Below are 19,530 nucleotides of genomic sequence, written 5' to 3'. Positions count from 1 at the left end.
AGACCAGACCTCTAGCTACAGGTCAGAGAGGAGACCAGACTTCTAGCTACAGGACAGAGAGGAGACCGGAACTCTAGCTACAGGTCAGAGAGGAGACCAGATCTCTAGCTACAGGACAGAGAGGAGACCAGAACTCTAGCTATCGGTCAGAGAGGAGACCAGATCTCTAGCTACAGGACAGAGAGGAGACCAGACGTCTAGCTACAAGACAGAGAGGAGACCAGTCCTCTAGCTACAGGTGAGAAAGGAGACCAGATTTCTAGCAACAGGACAGAGAGGAGACCAGACCTCTAGCTACAGGACAGAGAGAAGACCAGACCTATAGCTACAGGACAGAGAGGAGACCAGACATCTAGCTACAGGACAGAGAGGAGACCAGACTTCTAGCTACAATACAGAGAGTAGACTAGATCTCTAGCTACAGGACAGAGAGGAGACCAGACCTCTATCTACAGGACAGAGAGGAGACCAGACCTCTAGCTACAGGTCAGAGAGGAGACCAGATCACTAGCTACAGGACAGAGAGGAGACCAGACCTCTAGCTACATGACAGAGAGGATAGCAGACCTCAAGCTACAGGACAGAGAGGAGACCAGACCTCTAGCTACAGGACAGAGAGGAGACCAGACTTCTAGCTACAAGACAGAGAGTAGACTAGATCTCTAGCTACAGGACAGAGAGGAGACCAGACCTCTATCTACAGGACAGAGAGGAGACCAGACCTCTAACTACAGGACAGAGAGGAGACCAGACCTCTAGCTACAGGACAGAGAGGAGACCAGACCTCTAGCTACAGGAGAGAGAGGAGTCTAGATCTCTAGCTACAGGACAGAGAGGACCTGTCTGGGTTGGCCCCCCCGCCCTTGGGTTGTGCCGTGGCGGAGAACTTTGTGGGCTATACTCGGCCTTGTCTCAGGATGGTAAGTTGGTGGTTGAAGATATCCATCAGTTGGTGTGGGGGCTGTGCTTTGGCAAAGAGGGTGGGGTTATATCCTTCCTGTTTGGCCCTGTCCGTTGGTGTCCTCGGATTTAGCCACAGTGTCTCCTGACCCCTCCTGTCTCAGCCTCCAGTATTTATGCTGCAGTAGTTTATGTGTTGGGGGGCTAGGGTCAGTTTGTTGTATCTGGAGTACTTCTCATGTCCTATCTGGTGTCCTGTGTGAATTTAAGTGTGCTCTCTCTAATTCTCTCTTTCTCTCTTTCTTTCTCTCTCTCAGAGGACCTGAACCCTAGGACCATGCCTCAGGACTACCTGACATGATGACTCCTTGCTGTCCCCAGTCCACCTGGCCGTGCTGCTGCTCCAGTTTAAACTGTTCTGCCTGTGATTATTATTATTTGACCATGCTGGTCATTTATGAACATTTATGAACATTGGAACATCTTGGCCATGTTCTGTTACGATCTCCACCCGGCACAGCCAGAAGAGGACTGGCCACCCCACATAGCCTGGTTCCTCTCTAGGTTTTGGTTTTGGCCTTTCTAGGGAGTTTTTCCTAACCACCGTGCTTCTACACCTGCATTGCTTGCTGTTTGGAGTTTTAAGCTGGGTTTCTGTACAGCACTTTGAGATATCAGCTGATGTACGAAGCCCTATATAAATACAATTGATTTGATTTGAACAGACCACTAGCAACAAGACAGAGAGGAGACTAGATCTCTAGCTACAGGACAGAGAGGACACTAGACCTCTAGCTACAGGACAGAGAGGGGACTAGATCTCTAGCAGGGAAGTGGCAGAGATCAATAGGGAGGGAGAGAGAGAAGAGCTAGGCACCACAACTGGATCTGCCTCCAGTTCGTCCTCTAGTCTAGTGGGTGCCTCTGGCCTAACGTTGACACACACACCCTCATTTGCAAACTTCTTTTTTAAGTCTTGCTGATCTACCAGACTCTTTGCTGTAAAGGAATCTTTTCTCTACATCTGTCACATATAACCTTCACACCACAGTTTTCCACAACAGAATAAGTTGTGAAAGTGTCTTGTTATGGAAGTATTTTGGTAAGAAAGTCTCCCATCGAGAGTACTCGACGTCCAGGTCACCCACACCTCAGAACACTACCACATACCTCCTCTCCCTGCACCTGAGAGTACTCGACGTCCAGGTCACCCACACCTCAGAACACTACCACATACCTCCTCTCCCTGCACCTGAGAGTACTCGACGTCCAGGTCACCCACACCTCAGTACAGTACCACATACCTCCTCTCCCTGCACCTGAGAGTACTCGACGTCCAGGTCACTCACACCTCAGAACACTACCACATACCTCCTCTCCCTGCACCTGAGAGTACTCGACGTCCAGGTCACTCACACCTCAGAACACTACCATATACCTCCTCTCCCTGCACCTGAGAGTACTCGACGTCCAGGTCACCCACACCTCAGAACAGTACCACATACCTCCTCTCCCTGCACCTGAGAGTACTCGACGTCCAGGTCACTCACACCTCAGTACAGTACCACATACCTCCTCTCCCTGCACCTGAGAGTACTCGACGTCCAGGTCACTCACACCTCAGAACAGTACCACATACCTCCTCTCCCTGCACCTGAGAGTACTCGACGTCCAGGTCACTCACACCTCAGAACAGTACCACATACCTCCTCTCCCTGCACCTGAGAGTACTCGACGTCCAGGTCACTCACACCTCAGTACAGTACCACATACCTCCTCTCCCTGCACCTGAGAGTACCCCATGTCCAGTTCACTCACACCTCCGTACAGTACCACATACCTCCTCTCCCTGCACCTGAGAGTACTCGACGTCCAGGTCACTCACACCTCAGTACAGTACCACATATCTCCTCTCCCTGCACCTGAGAGTACTCGACGTCCAGGTCACTCACACCTCAGTACAGTACCACATACCTACTCTCCCTGCACCTGAGAGTACTCGACGTCCAGGTCACCCACACCTCAGAACAGTACCACATACCTCCTCTCCCTGCACCTGAGAGTACTCGACGTCCAGGTCACTCACACCTCAGTACAGTACCACATACCTCCTCTCCCTGCACCTGAGAGTACTCGACGTCCAGGTCACCCACACCTCAGAACAGTACCACATACCTCCTCTCCCTGCACCTGAGAGTACCCCATGTCCAGTTCACTCACACCTCAGTACAGTACCACATACCTCCTCTCCCTGCACCTGAGAGTACCCCATGTCCAGTTCACTCACACCTCAGTACAGTACCACATACCTCCTCTCCCTGCACCTTAGAGTACCCCATGTCCAGGTCACTCACACCTCAGTACAGTACCACATACAGTGCCTTGCGAAAGTATTCGGCCCCCTTGAACTTTGCGACCTTTTGCCACATTTCAGGCTTCAAACATAAAGATATAAAACTGTATTTTTTTGTGAAGAATCAACAACAAGTGGGACACAATCATGAAGTGGAACGACATTTATTGGATATTTCAAACTTTTTTAACAAATCAAAAACTGAAAAATTGGGCGTGCAAAATTATTCAGCCCCTTTACTTTCAGTGCAGCAAACTCTCTCCAGAAGTTCAGTGAGGCTCTCTGAATGATCCAATGTTGACCTAAATTACTAATGATGATAAATACAATCCACCTGTGTGTAATCAAGTCTCCGTATAAATGCACCTGCACTGTGATAGTCTCAGAGGTCCGTTAAAAGCGCAGAGAGCATCATGAAGAACAAGGAACACACCAGGCAGGTCCGAGATACTGTTGTGAAGAAGTTTAAAGCCGGATTTGGATACAAAAAGATTTCCCAAGCTTTAAACATCCCAAGGAGCACTGTGCAAGCGATAATATTGAAATGGAAGGAGTATCAGACCACTGCAAATCTACCAAGACCTGGCCGTCCCTCTAAACTTTCAGCTCATACAAGGAGAAGACGGATCAGAGATGCAGCCAAGAGGCCCATGATCACTCTGGATGTACTGCAGATATCTACAGCTGAGGTGGGAGACTCTGTCCATAGGACAACAATCAGTCGTATATTGCACAAATCTGGCCTTTATGGAAGAGTGGCAAGAAGAAAGCCATTTCTTAAAGATATCCATAAAAAGTGTTGTTTAAAGTTTGCCACAAGCCACCTGGGAGACACACCAAACATGTGGAAGAAGGTGCTCTGGTCAGATGAAACCAAAATTGAACTTTTTGGCAACAATGCAAAACGTTATGTTTGGCGTAAAAGCAACACAGCTGAACACACCATCCCCACTGTCAAACATGGTGGTGGCAGCATCATGGTTTGGGCCTGCTTTTCTTCAGCAGGGACAGGGAAGATGGTTCAAATTGATGGGAAGATGGATGGAGCCAAATACAGGACCATTCTGGAAGATAACCTGATGGAGTCTGCAAAAGACCTGAGACTGGGACGGAGATTTGTCTTCCAACAAGACAATGATCCAAAACATAAAGCAAAATCTACAATGGAATGGTTCAATAATAAACATATCCAGGTGTTAGAATGGCCAAGTCAAAGTCCAGACCTGAATCCAATCGAGAATCTGTGGAAAGAACTGAAAACTGCTGTTCACAAATGCTCTCCATCCAACCTCACTGAGCTCGAGCTGTTTTGCAAGGAGGAATGGGAAAAAATTCAGTCTCTCGATGTGCAAAACTGGTAGAGACATACCCCAAGCGACTTGCAGCTGTAATCGCAGCAAAAGGTGGCGCTACAAAGTATTAACTTAAGGGGGCTGAATAATTTTGCACGCCCAATTTTTCAGTTTTTGATTTGTTAAAAAAGTTTGAAATATCCAATAAATGTCGTTCCACTTCATGATTGTGTCCCACTTGTTGATTCTTCACAAAAAAATACAGTTTTATATCTTCATGTTTGAAGCCTGAAATGTGGCAAAAGGTCGCAAAGTTCAAGGGGGCCGAATACTTTCGCAAGGCACTGTACCTCCTCTCCCTGCACCTGAGAGTACCCCATGTCCAGGTCACTCACACCTCAGAACAGTACCACATACGTCCTCTCCCTGCACCTGAGAGTACCCCATGTCCAGGTCATGCAGCATCTGAATGTGGTGAATGTGACGGACCAGTGACACCTTGATGATGTCATCTTGTCTGAGGGCCCAGCCACTGAATTGGATCCACCTTAGGGAGGCCAACAAATGGATAATAAATTATCCACTTAGAAGATCTGCTAACTTTATGAAGTTTCAGTTATGAAACCTGGTGAGGTGAGGACAATGAGATGTACCTGTTGATGACCACAGGGTGGCACTGTTAGTCTACATCTTTCACATCAGATGCTGTCTGCTCAGTCAGCCCTGGGGTCATATGCGTCAATGGCCTCTGCCCTGGGGTCATATGTGTCAATGGCCTCCGCCCTGGGGTCATATCTGTCAATGACCTCTGCCCTGGGGTCATATGCGTCAATGGCCTCCGCCCTGGGGTCATATCTGTCAATGACCTCATCCCTGGGGTCATACCTGTCAATGGCCTCTGCCCTGGGGTCATACCTGTCAATGGCCTCTGCCCTGGGGTCATATGCGTCAATGGCCTCTGCCCTGGGGTCATATCTGTCAATGATCTCTGCCCTGGTGTCATACCTGTCAATGGCCTCTGCCCTGGGGTCATACCTGTCAATGGCCTCTGCCCTGGGGTCATATCTGTCAATGACCTAAGCCCTGGGGTCATATCTGTCAATGACCTCTGCCCTGGGGTCATATCTGTCAATTACCTCTGCCCTGGGGTCATATCTGTCAATGACCTCTGCCCTGGGGTCATATCTGTCAATGGCCATTGCCCTGGGGTCAAATCTGTCAATGGCCTCTGCCCTGGGGTCATATCTGTCAATGACCTCTGCCCTGGGGTCATATCTGTCAATGACCTCTGTCCTGGGGTCATATCTGTCAATGACCTCTGCCCTGGGGTCATATCTGTCAATGGCCTCTGCCCTGGGGTCAAATCTGTCAATGGCCTTTGCCCTGAGGTCAAATCTGTCAATGGCCTCTGCCCTGGGGTCAAATCTGTCAATGGCCTCTGCCCTGGGGTCAAATCTGTCAATGGCCTCTGCCCTGGGGTCAAATCTGTCAATGGCCTCTGCCCTGGGGTCAAATCTGTCAATGGCCTCTGCCCTGGGGTCAAATCTGTCAATTGCCTCCGCCCTGGGGTCAAATCTGTCAATGGCCTCTGTCCTGGGGTCAAAGATAGTTATATAGGATAGTGTGTATAGACAGTAGTTATATAGAATGGTGTGTATAGACAGTAGTTATATAGGATGGTGTGTATAGACAGTATAGACAGTAGTTATATAGGATGGTGTGTATAGACAGTATAGACAGTAGTGATATAGGATGGTGTGTATAGACAGTAGTTATATAGGATGGTGTGTATAGACAGTAGTTATACAGGATGGTGTGTATAGACAGTAGTGATATAGGATGGTGTGTATAGACAGTAGTTATACAGGATGGTGTGTATAGACAGTAGTTATATGGGATGGTGTGTATAGACAGTAGTTATATAGGATGGTGTGTATAGACAGTAGTTATATAGGATGGTGTGTATAGACAGTAGTTATATAGGATGGTGTGTATAGACAGTAGTTATATAGGATGGTGTGTATAGACAGTATAGACAGTAGTTATATAGGATGGTGTGTATAGACAGTATAGACAGTAGTTATATAGGATGGTGTGTATAGACAGTAGTTATATAGGATGGTGTGTATAGACAGTAGTTATACAGGATGGTGTGTATAGACAGTAGTTATATAGGATGGTGTGTATAGACAGTAGTTATATAGGATGGTGTGTATAGACAGTATAGACAGTAGTTATATAGGATGGTGTGTATAGACAGTAGTTATATAGGATGGTGTGTATAGACAGTAGTTATATAGGATGGTGTGTATAGACAGTAGTTATATAGGATGGTGTGTATAGACAGTATAGACAGTAGTTATATAGGATGGTGTGTATAGACAGTAGTTATATAGTATGGTGTGTATAGACAGTAGTTATATAGGATGGTGTGTATAGACAGTAGTTATATAGGATGGTGAATATAGACAGTAGTTAAATAGGATGGTGTGTATAGACAGTAGTGATATAGGATGGTGTGTATAGACAGTATAGACAGTAGTTATATAGGATGGTGTGTATAGACAGTAGTTATATAGGATGGTGTGTATAGACAGTAGTTATATAGGATTGTGTGTATAGACAGTAGTTATATAGGATGGTGTGTATAGACAGTAGCTATATAGTATGGTGTGTATAGACAGTATAGATAGCAGTTAGGATAAGGTATGTACAGAAATAGAAAAGGTATGTACAGCAGGAGTTATATAGGATGAATCATGACTAAAATACAGTATATACACACATGAAATCAGTAAATCAGTAAAACAGTAAATCAGTAAATCAGTGACTCGTGTTCCATGACAACCTACTGCGCATTCGTGAATTATTCAGACACCTTGACTTGTTCCACAATTTGTTACGTTAAAGTCTTCTTATAAAATTGATTGAGAAATCAATTGAATCACAAAATGAAAACAGATTTTTCGAAGTGTTTTGCAAATGTATATATATAAAAAAATAAAACGGAAATACTTTATTTACATAAGTATTCAGAACTCTTCCTCTGACACGCGAATATTGAGCTCAGGTTGGTATGGTTTTCTCTTCCCTGAAGGTGAACAAATGGAGTCATTTGCAGACTTGAACTATTAAATTGAACCAGTAAATTGATAAGTTCACCTCCTATAAATATCTTGCTATTTGTTTAGATGAAAAGCTGAATTTTAAAACAGCGCATTGATAACTTGGCCCGAGAAAACTAAAGTTATAATTGGGTTTCTATTTCAGGAACAAATCTTGCTTTTCAATATTAGCCAGAAAATCTTGTTCAAATATATATATACATATTTAAATCACTGCTGAATGATGGTGATATTGTCTATATGCTTCTGCAAGTACCTTGAAAAAAATAAATATCTCGGGACACTGGACAGCTTTAAGACTCATCATGCTAGATTACTTACTCATCACTGTGATTTGTACGTTAAGGTGTAATGGACCTTTCTCTCCACCAGGAGGCACCGGTACACTTTTGTGTTCAAGGCGTTGATGAGACAACTCTTCGTCTCGCTGTTCCTTCCAGACCAGATCAGTCACTCAATACAGTCTTCCTTCACAGTCGCTGCTGTCCTTGTCTGTTCCTAAGGCTTAGAACTGAGATGGGGAAACATATTTCCCATAATGCCCCTTCATCCTGGATCACGCTTCCATTTATTATAACTTTTTTTTTTAAGTGAGGGGAGTTGGTGTCCTTGCTTGTTTTTTAAGTTAGGGGAGTTGGTGTCCTTGCTTGTTTTTTAAGTTAGGGGAGTTGGTGTCCTTGCTTGTTTTTTTAAGACTCTGATCGACCACACTGTTTGTGAAAGCTGCAGTTGTTTCTAATCTTTAACTTGTCACACTGTCTATGGTGTGTATTTTGTATTTTTCTGTAATATTTTGTGGATCCGCTGCGATTTCCCTGTTTTGCCTTCTTGCCCGGTCGCAAAATACGTTTTTCAGCTCACAATGGGTGTCACGGTCGTCGTATGAAGGAGAGGACCACAGCGCAGCGTGGTAAGTGTTCATCTTGGTTTTTAATACGAATAGTGAACACTGAAACAAAAACAATAAAACGACAAAAACGAACAGTCCTGAACGGTGAAATAAAACACAGAACAGAAAATAATCACCCACGAAACACAGGTGGGAAAAGGCTACCTAAGTATGATTCTCAATCAGAGACAACTAACGACACCTGCCTCTGATTGAGAACCACACCAGGCCAAACACAACATAGAAAAACAAACATAGACTGCCCACCCAACTCACGCCCTGACCATACTAAAACAAAGACATAACAAAGGAACTAAGGTCAGAACGTGACAATGGGTTTTACCTGGATACATTTAAAAAAAATTGATCATCCTTGAGGTGTTTCTACAACTTGATTGGTGTCCCATCTGTGGTAAATTCAACTGATTGGACATGATTTGGAAAGGCACACACCTGTCTATTTTAGGTCCCACAGTTGACAGTGCATGTCAGAGCAAAAACCAAGCTGTGAGGTTGAAGGAATTGTCTGTAGAGCTCTGAGACAGAATTGTGTCGAGGCAGAGATCTGGGGAAGGATACAAAAACATTTCTGCAGCATTGAAGGTCCAAGATCACAGTGGCCTCCATCATTCTTAAATGGAAGAAGTTTTGAAGCCCCGAGACTGTTCCTAGAGTTGGCCGCCCGGCCAAACGGAGCAATCAGGGGAGAAGGGCCTTGGTCAGGGAGGTGACCATGAACCCGATGGTCACTCTGAGAGAGCTCCAGAGTTCCTCTGTGGAGATGGGAGAACCTTCCAGAAGGACAACCATCTCTGCAGCACTTCACCAAATCAGGTCTTTAATAGTAGCGTGGCCAGACGGAAGCCATTAAGACATAATTTGCTTTGACTCGTGCTCCATAGGCCTACATGAGCATTTTGCGGGGGCCCAGCAAACAGGAAACTCAGCCAAGAATCAGGCAGCTCTTCACCCTAAAATGTCTCACTCACTCCTGTACTGATTGCTCCCTATACACATGCATCCTGAGTGTGTGCATGTAACAGTATAGACTTGCAGAGCAAGGGGAACCACTACTTCAAGGTCTCAGAGCGAGTGACGTCACCGATTGAAACGCTATTAGCGCGCACCGCTAACACGCACACAAGCTCCCATTTAGGCCTACAGAATTACATCTAACTGATAGGATACACAAAATACATTTCTTGCCAAATGACAGTTTAATCACAAATGTAGAAATGGGCTGGTTGATTGAAACAGAGAAAGATGCTCCAACAATGAGTTGCAGTTTTGGAATAAATACATTGGGTCTAATTCAAAATCTTAACGTAGCTGAGCCTCACATTCCTGTAGCTGTTTTGTGTTGCCAACGTAGTGGTGCGCACACTAAACGATGTGGCACAGACGGGGGGCGGGGGGGGGGTCACACTACAATATTCTTCACTATTCATTGTGATTCTATATACCACGCCGTCTCACGAAAAACATTATTGGGCTCCCGAGTGGCACAGCGGTCTAAGGCTCTGAATCTCAGTGCTAGAGGCATCACTACAGACCCCGGAGCTCAATTGGCCCACTGTCGTCTGGGTTTGGTCGGTGTAGGCCGCCATTGTAAATAAGAATTTGTTCTTAACTGACTTGCCGAGTTAAATCAATCAAATGTATTCATATAGCCCTTCTTACATCAGCTGATATCTCAAAGTGCTATACAGAAACCCAGCCTAAAACCCCAAACAGCAAGCAATGCAGGTGTAGAAGCACAGTGGCTAGGAAAAACTCCCTAGAAAGGCTCCCTAAAAACTCCCTAAATAAAGATTATATTTAACGTATCTACAACGAGCTTGTGGCTCAAAGCAGCATCGAACGTTTTCAGTAAGACATTCACGCTTTCTATACAGAGTTGAAATATCTAGCCAACATTTTGAATTGAATAGCATTGCTTTGGTTAAGGACAAGTACAAAACAATACTAGTTGTAATTATTGCTCCTGCTACTCTATACATTCTGGGTGATGCGGAACAACGTCATCAGCTCACTGGCTTCTACTCTGGCGAGCTCTTATTGGCTGGTCCCCGTTTTCAAAACGTGTCGTTGCACAGTGTATTGAAGATACTGTATAGTGTTGATAAACTCAAACATGTTTGAATATTTTGGGATGTCTGGGACTGAAAGAAGAAGAGAGATCCGTAGCCCTCGGATTGAGTCTCTGACCCAGTCACATTAAACGAGCGTCGGTGACAGCCGCGCGCCACGAGTAGGCAACGACTTGAGGATTGTCTCCGATGTCAAAAACGTGTCTGTGACAGCTACATCTTGGCCAAAATCGCCACTTTGCATGCAGTGTTCAATGGAAATATCAATATAGAAAATTACAAAACAGGCAAAATAAACTAAAATATGTATATAGGAGTGACTGGTTTTGGTTTGTAACCCTGAATAAATTATCTTTAAACACGTCAAATGGAGACCCATTTCAAATGATCACTGACAATAACTGTTCCAGACGCGAGATGAGCGTCACTTACCATTGCCAACTTTATTTCACTTGGAAAAATATTGTTCCAATTTATTCTGTTATATTACATTGTTGTTGTTTTTTTTAACTACAAAAGAGTTGTGTCTTGACTGTGATAAGGGCTCGGGAAATAAAATATTAACACACTGCATTGTAACGCACTGCTGGCATATAGGCCTAGATAAATGCGCACATTTTTTTCTGGCCTTGTGTTCTAAACATATAATAATTTTACAAAATATAATTTATTGTGGCAGAAGCTAAAAGAAATGAATTGTATTCTGTTCATAAATATGAATTGCCCCTGTGAAAAAAGAGTGTTGAATTGTGTAACAGGGTTATATTAGGGATTCCCCTTTCCACTTTGTTAAGAGCTTCTTCGGGACAGTTGTCCCATCCACGGGACAGTTGAGCTAACGGGACAGTTGTCCCATCCACGGGACAGTTGAGCTAACGGGACAGTTGTCCCATCCACGGGACAGTTGAGCTAACGGGACAGTTGTCCCATCCACGGGACAGTTGAGCTAACGGGACAGTTGTCCCATCCACGTGACAGTTGAGCTAACGGGACAGGTGTCCCATCCACGGATCGGTGTCCCATCCACGGGACAGTTGAGATAACGTAGGCTAATGCGATTAGCATGAGGTTATACGTAACAAGAACATTTCTCAGATGTAATATTCATATGTGTAAACATACTGAATTATAATTGGATGCATTTTACCACCGTATCATACTGTGCTATGATTGGTTAAGACCACCCAGATGGTTAGGTCATGGTCAGTTGATCATGGTCAGAGATACGTGAACATGCAAGTTGTAGCTAGCTAATAAAGAGCTACGTTAAGAAATATTCCGTAGTACTGAATTGTATTATTTTGTACAAAGCGTGCAAAACAAGACACCAGACAGACATATCTGATATTGGCAGAAAGCTTAAATTAAATTGGTAATCTAATTGCACTGTCCGATTTACAGTAGCTATTACAGTGAAATATTGCTTGTTTGAGGATAGTGCAGTTTTGAACATGAAAAGTTATTCATAAACAAATTAGACACATTTGGGCAGTCTAAAAGACAACAATTTGAACAGAAATGCAATGGTTCATTGGAACGTCTAAAACGTTCTAAAACGTTGCACATACTGCTGCCATCTAGTGGCCAAAGTCTAAATTGCAGCTGGGCTGGAATAATACATGATGGCCTTTCTCTTGCAAAGATGATAGTACAAAAAAAATACAAAAATAACGTTTTTTTTTCTTCTTAGTATTATCTTTTACCATTTCTATTGTTATATTCTCCTACATTTGTTTCACATTTCCACAAACTTCAAAGTGTTTCCTTTCAAATGGTACCAATAACATGCATATCCTTGCTTCAGGGTCTGAGTTACAGGCAGTTAGATTTGGGTATGTCATTTTAGGATTTTTTTTTTTTAAAGGGTCGGATCCTTACTAAGCCCATGGGTTTTTGGTTTTAGTTGTCTTGCCTTCACCCAATCGACATGACATCTTATTGGCTGGTTTGCGTAGCTTGCTTACGAGGGGGGATGTTTCAGTTAGAATCGTCCCAGTGAACAAGCACCAAACCAGCGGTAAATTGTTGGTTGCAAAGCACTGTACATCAAAAATGATTTTTATACTATTAAGTGATGATTTGAATGTACAATTTATATCAATTTGTTTGTAAATATTATTCGAACATCACAAATAAGACACATTTTGTGTTGTAGAGCATTCCAGCTAATGCTAGCTAACAACTTACTGTTTCTGGTGAGTGGGGGGGGTTTCGTATATTTTGTTCAGTGCAGAGTTTGATGATGAGCCGTGCATTGCATGACGTGCAATTTTGTGCCGTTTCTAACCGGTACATGAAATATTGTGTATTATTTTTGGTAACTACGTTGAACCAAACCAGAGTACGGAGTTGTATGGTGCAGCGCGCGTGAGAGCAGAGCTTTTTTGGTTTCGTAAATGCCCGAGTGAAAAGTTGGATAATGTGCCGTGCATTGCATTGCGTGCAATTGTATGCGGTTCCTATCAGAATACATCTCCATGACTGGTGCTACAAGTTGGAGTTCGTGTCGATGGTTTGCGTTGTGTACAGAGTACAATTGCAGGAGCGAGAAGAAGAAAACAGAAAACATTGCACCCCCACTTTGTCAGTCAGGCGCCCGTTAACACACAACGCCTCGTCACTGAAAATACTGTGGGCTGTAAAAAAAAAACACAAGCGTAAAGTGTGTATTTCGCGTTTGTAAAAATTATTTTGATATGAAAGCAGAGGGATTTTATGTTTCTAGAATCGTACTGCAATTGAGAATGTGTGGAGTATTTGGTTGTTCTGGCTTCCAGAGACAATTCAACCTTTCAAAACATAACACGCTACTTGGTACTTGGACTGTAAAGGAGCAACTTTAGGCTCATTTAGTCCAATATTGGGCTAAGCCTAAAAACCCGGATAGGATAAACACTTGTTTTAAATCATATTGAAAGCAGAACTTTAATAATTATTTCAGGATATTACACCTGCCAATCCCGGACGGCGCTGGGCCAATGACGGTCTGGTGGTGATACAGCCTGGATTCAAACCAGGGTGGTCTGTAGTGACACTGAGATATAGTGCCTTAGACCGCTGTGCCACTCGGGAGCAAACATGACCTAAATGTTGATTGACTGACTTTGTCGCACATCCTCATCACTTTAGTCATGGGCCTACTATATTAGGTTATAGAGTATCAATTGGGACCCAGGAATAATGAACTCCACACAGAAAAAACATCGAACAGCATCATCTTAGTAGCACATACAGTAGACATTTATTGGCAGACATATTGGATTTGCTGGACAGCATGAATTGCAAGTTGTCAACAACAACAACAAAAAAAAACACCATAACATTTCAAACCCTTAAAATTGGCAGATTTGTGTCTCGTATCCTGAAATAATCCTCATCCTAATTGATACATTCCATTATTTTACTTTTAGCTTGTGAATTAATATATACTATATATATATTAATATATATATATATATAGTATCTATTAATATATATATATATATATTAATAGATACTATATATATATATATATATATATATATTAATAGCTACTATATATATATATATATTAATAGATACTATATATATATTAATAGATACTATATATATATTAATATATATATTAATAGATACTATATATATATATATATATTAATAGATACTATATATATATATTAATAGATACTACTGCGTTGTTAATAAGAGATTAGAAACACAAGGATTTCGATACACCCGTAATAACATCTACCTAAACATTTGTATGTGACAAAATAAAAATGTGATTTGATTAATTAAGTGATGATTAAGTGATCTCGTCTTGGTTCTCAAGCGTTGTAAGTTGGTTTCCTGCAGTTTAATAGGATAATGGGGCTTCGTCCCAAATGGCACCCTAAGTAGTGCACTACTTTTTTTTCTTTTCTTTTTTTTTACCAGACTAATATGAACCCTGATCAAAAGAAGTGCACTATATATAAAAGTAGCCATTTGGGACGTACCCTTGGGTCTGTTGCAGTGCCATCTAGCTGCAGACAGAGGGGGCCAGGGTAGTTGTTTAGTTTAGGGTCGACAGCGTTGGATGAAGCGAGGGTAGAGGCACACGTCTCTGATGTGGTGTCTGTTCAGCAGCCAGGTTAGGAACCTCTCCAGGCCGAGCCCGTAGCCACCGTGGGGACAGGTACCATACTTCCTCTGGAAGACACAACGTTAACGTTAGTAACTATACCATCACAAACTATTCTCAACAGTTTTGTGTGTGAGGGGATGTGATCAGGTGCAACAGAAGAACTAGTGGATAGGTCCATTACAATGATTATATATATATGACATTATGAAACTGACAGCGTCGATGACGCATTCCAAGAGGCATTCTAAGCCGTGCCAAAATCAGATTTGTGAAGCACGTCTCATATTGTATTATTTCCTAAGCGCAAACCAGATGGGATGGCGTATCCCTGCAGAATGCTGTGGTAGCCATGCCTGGTTAAGTGTGCCTTGAATTCTAAATAAATCACAGACAGTGTCACCAGCAAAGCACCATCACACCTCCTCTTCCATGCTTCACGGTGGGAACCACACGTGTAGAGATCATCCGTTCACCTACTCTGCGTCTCACAAAGACAAGACGGTTGGAACCAAAAAATCTCAAATTTGGTCCAAAGGACAGATTTCCACCAGTAATGTCCATTGCTCATGTTTCTTGGCACAAGAAAGTCTCCTCTTATTATTATTTTTGTCCTTTAGTAGTGGTTTCTTTGCAGCAATTTGGCCATGAAGGACTGATTCACGCAGTCTCCTCTGAACAGTTGATGTTGAGATGTGTCTGTTACTTGAAATCTATGAAGCATTGATTTGGGTAATTTCTGCAATTTCTGAGGCTGGTAACTCTAATGAACGTAACCGCTAAAGCAGAGGTAACTCTGGGTCTTCCTTTCCTGTGGAGGTTTCCTCCAGATGTGACGCTTGGCATTCAGGCCAGGGAGTTCAATGTTGTTTTCATCACACCAGAGAATCATGTTTCTCATAGTCAGAGTCCTTTAGGTGACTTTTGGCAAACTCGAAGGTTGTCATGTGCCTTTTACTGAGGAGTGGCTTCCGTCTGGCCACTCTACCATAAAGGCCTGATTGGTGGAGTGCTGCAGAGACGGTTGTACTTCTGGAAGGTTCTCCCATCTCCACAGAGGAACTCTGGAGCTCGGTCAGAGTGACCATCAGGTTCTTGGTCACCTCCCTGACCAAGGCTCTTCTCCCCCGATTGTTCAGTTTGGCTGGATGCCAGCTCTAAGACCAGTCTTGGTGGTTCCAAACTTCTTCCATTTAAGATTGATGGAGGCCACTGATCTTGGGGACCTTCAATGCTGCAGACATTTTACGGACACCCAGATCTGTACCTCGACATAATCTAGTCTCAGCGCTGTAAGGACAATTCCTTCAACCCCACGGCTTGGTTTTTGCTCTGACATGCACTGTCAACTGTGGGACCTTTATATAGACAGGTGTGTTCCTTTCCAAATAATATCCAATCAATTGAATTTACCTCAGGTGGAGTCCAAGTTGTAGAACCAGCTCTAGGATGATCAATAGAAACACCGGAGCTCAATTTAGAGTCTCATGGCAAAAGCGAAAAACCTGTTTTCGCTTTGTCATTACGGTTGTGTGTAGATTTGTCAATAGTTTTTATTTTTTATCCATTTTAGAATAAGTCTGTAATGTAACAACATTTGGAAAAAGAAAACAAATGAGAATAAAAAAAGTGAAGTGCTGTAAATTGAACGCTGTAAAGGTGTTTTGTGGGCCAATTTATACACACAGTGTGGTTACTGGTTGGTAGGTGTGGTTACTGGTTGGTAGGTGTGGTTACTGGTTGGTAGGTGTGGTTACTGGTTGGTAGGTGTGGTTAGTGGTTGGTAGGTGTGGTTACTGGTTGGTAGGTGTGGTTACTGGTTGGTAGGTGTGGTTACTGGTTGGTAGGTGTGGTTACTGGTTGGTATGTGTGGTTACTGGTTGGTAGGTGTGGTTACTGGTTGGTAGGTGATCAAATACTTATGTCATGCAATAAAATGCAAATTAATTACTTAAAAATCATACAATGTGATTTTTTGGATTTTTGTTTTAGATTCCGTCTCTCACAGTTTTATATGAGCTACTTTCAGTACTCTTTCCACCCTATACCAGGGGGTTATAGGTACCTGGTCAGTGTACCAGTAGTAAGGGGTAGATACCTAGTCAGTGTACCAGTAGTAAGGGGTAGATACCTAGTCAGTGTACCAGTAGTAAGGGGTAAATACCTAGTCAGTGTACCAGTAGTAAGGGGTAGATGTACGTACCTGGTCAGTGTACCAGTAGTAAGGGGTTGGGTCAATGCCCTCCCTCTTGTATCCCTCCAGCAGTTCCTCAGCATCCCAGATCCTCATAGACCCTCCAACTATCTCTCCAACGTTAGGCATCAGCACATCCACCTGGGGAGAACAGCGGTAGGGACAACAATAAGTTATTTCACTGGAGAGGGGAGCAGCTGAGACAATAACAATGATTTCACTGGAGAGAGGAGTAGCTGAGACAATAACAGTTATTTCACTGGAGAGAGGAGCAGGGACAACAATAAGTTATTTCACTGGAGGGAGGAGCAGGGACAACAATAACAGTTATTTCACTGGAGGGAGGAGCAGGGACAACAATAACAGTTATTTCACTGGAGGGAGGAGCAGCAGTGGGGACAACAATAACAGTTATTTCACTGGAGAGAGGAGCAGCTGAGACAATAACAATGATTTCACTGGAGAGAGGAATAGCTGGGACAATAACAGTTATTTCACTGGAGAGAGGAGCAGGGACAACAATAAGTTATTTCACTGGAGAGAGGAGCAGCTGAGACAATAACAGTTATTTCACTGGAGAGAGGAGCAGCTGAGACAATAACAATGATTTCACTGGAGAGAGGAATAGCTGGGACAATAACAGTTATTTCACTGGAGAGAGGAGCAGGGACAACAATAAGTCATTTCACTGGAGAGAGGAGCAGCTGAGACAATAACAGTTATTTCACTGGAGAGAGGAGCAGCTGAGACAATAACAGTTATTTCACTGGAGAGAGGAGCAGGGACAACAATAAGTTATTTCACTGGAGGGAGGAGCAGCAGTGGGGACAACAATAAGTTATTTCACTGGAGAGAGGAGTAGCTGGGACAATAACAGTTATTTCACTGGAGAGAGGAGCAGGGACAACAAGTTATTTCACTGGAGAGAGGAGTAGCTGGGACAATAACAGTTATTTCACTGGAGAGAGGAGTAGCTGGGACAATAACAGTTATTTCACTGGAGAGAGGAGCAGGGACAATAACAGTTATTTCACTGGAGAGAGGAGTAGCTGGGACAATAACAGTTATTTTACTGGAGAGAGGAGCAGGGACAACAACAGTTATTTCACTGGAGAGAGGAGCAGGGACAACAACAGTTATTTCACTGGAGAGAGGAGCAGGGACAACAACAGTTATTTCACTGGAGAGAGGAGCAGGGACAATAACAGTTATTTCACTGGAGAGAGGAGTAGCTGGGACAATAACAGTTATTTTACTGGAGAGAGGAGCAGGGACAACAACAGTTATTTCACTGGAGAGAGGAGCAGGGACAACAACAGTTATTTCACTGGAGAGAGGAGCAGGGACAATAACAGTTATTTCACTGGAGAGGATCATATTAATCCTATAATACAGAGGTATTCAGGTGTAGTTTTTTTAGGGCCCATATTCAAAACGTCTTTCGGAGACGCAGTGCTGATGTCTGTCCATATAATCTTATTCATTACAAGAATATACAGTAATAGCATAGTATAAAAACTTTTTGTTTTGTCATTATGGGGTGTGTAGACTGATGAACATTTTTTTTTTAAATCCATTTTAGAATAAGGCTGTAATGTAACAACAAGGAATCTGAATATTTTCCTGTATACCCTGTATACTTCCCCTCATCTTAAAACTGGTACCCGGCTACCTTCAGAGGAGTCTTACGAGGCTTGTGAGGGGTCGTAGAGCCAAACTTAGTACACCATCGTGTTTAAGTAGGTGGGAGGGGGGTCATAATAATAGGTCATAATAGTTTGTAGACCAAACCGTTCGGATGCTTACATAAGTTTTAGTGAGAAGACCTGAAATTTAAGGATGACAAACGCCGCTCTAGCTTGGGGTCCCCAGGACCGAGTTTGGGGTCCCCAGGACCTAGCTTGGGGTGCCCAGGACCGAGTTTGGGGTGCCCAGGGCCGAGTTTGGGGTCCCCAGGACCGAGTTTGGGAGACTCATCTCCGGGGCCGCAGACATTAACTCAAAGAAGATCTAAATGCCCTCCGTGAAATTGACTGAGATCAAATAGTTGGTCTGCAGATGGACGTGTCACCTGTAAAACTGAAAGGAGGGTGACTACAAAAAAACGTGTGAAGTAGAGGTAGAAGGAAACCCAGAATGTGATTCAGATCAGCTCTGGTGGAAAGGGATCCAGGGGAGACGGGGCGGTTACCTATGGTTACCTATGGATCTAAAATGGCAGGGAGGGGAGACGGGGTGGTTACCTATGGTTACCCATGGATCTAAAATGGAAAGGAGGGGAGACGGGGTGGTTACCTATGGTTACCTATGGATCTAAAATGGAAGGGAGGGGAGACGGGGTGGTTACCTATGGTTACCTATGGATCTAAAATGGAAGGGAGGGGAGACGGGGTGGTTACCTATGGATCTAAAATGGAAGGGAGGGGAGACGGGGTGGTTACCTATGATTACCTATGGATCTAAAATGGAAGGGAGGGGAGACGGGGTGGTTACCTATGGTTACCTATGGATCTAAAATGGAAAGGAGGGGAGACGGGGCGGTTACCTATGGATCTAAAATGGAAGGGAGGGGAGACGGGGCGGTT

General features: G+C 43.6%; 1 protein-coding gene across 2 annotated transcripts in view; it reads right to left on the bottom strand.

Moving 5' to 3' along the window:
- Positions 1-13,867: 13,867 nt before the first annotated feature.
- The window catches only part of nars1 (asparaginyl-tRNA synthetase 1), a 22,973-nt gene continuing 17,310 nt past the window's right edge, over positions 13,868-19,530 (bottom strand). For both annotated transcript variants that reach the window (XR_016484790.1, XM_036936720.2), the window contains exons 14-15: positions 16,955-17,086; positions 13,868-14,819 (exon numbers count right to left, since the gene is read on the bottom strand). Coding sequence is in view for 1 of the 2 variants with exons in the window: in XM_036936720.2 (XP_036792615.1) it covers positions 14,688-14,819; positions 16,955-17,086 (264 nt within the window). In the remaining variant the exon portion in view is untranslated. The remainder of the gene's footprint in view (positions 14,820-16,954; positions 17,087-19,530) is intronic.

The sequence above is a fragment of the Oncorhynchus mykiss genome, chromosome 12 (assembly GCF_057628025.1).
Source record: "Oncorhynchus mykiss isolate SJ-2025 chromosome 12, ASM5762802v1, whole genome shotgun sequence".
Classification (NCBI taxonomy): domain Eukaryota; kingdom Metazoa; phylum Chordata; class Actinopteri; order Salmoniformes; family Salmonidae; genus Oncorhynchus; species Oncorhynchus mykiss.
Note: the sequence above shows the minus strand (reverse complement) of the source record. Positions and strands in the feature narration are given on the sequence as shown.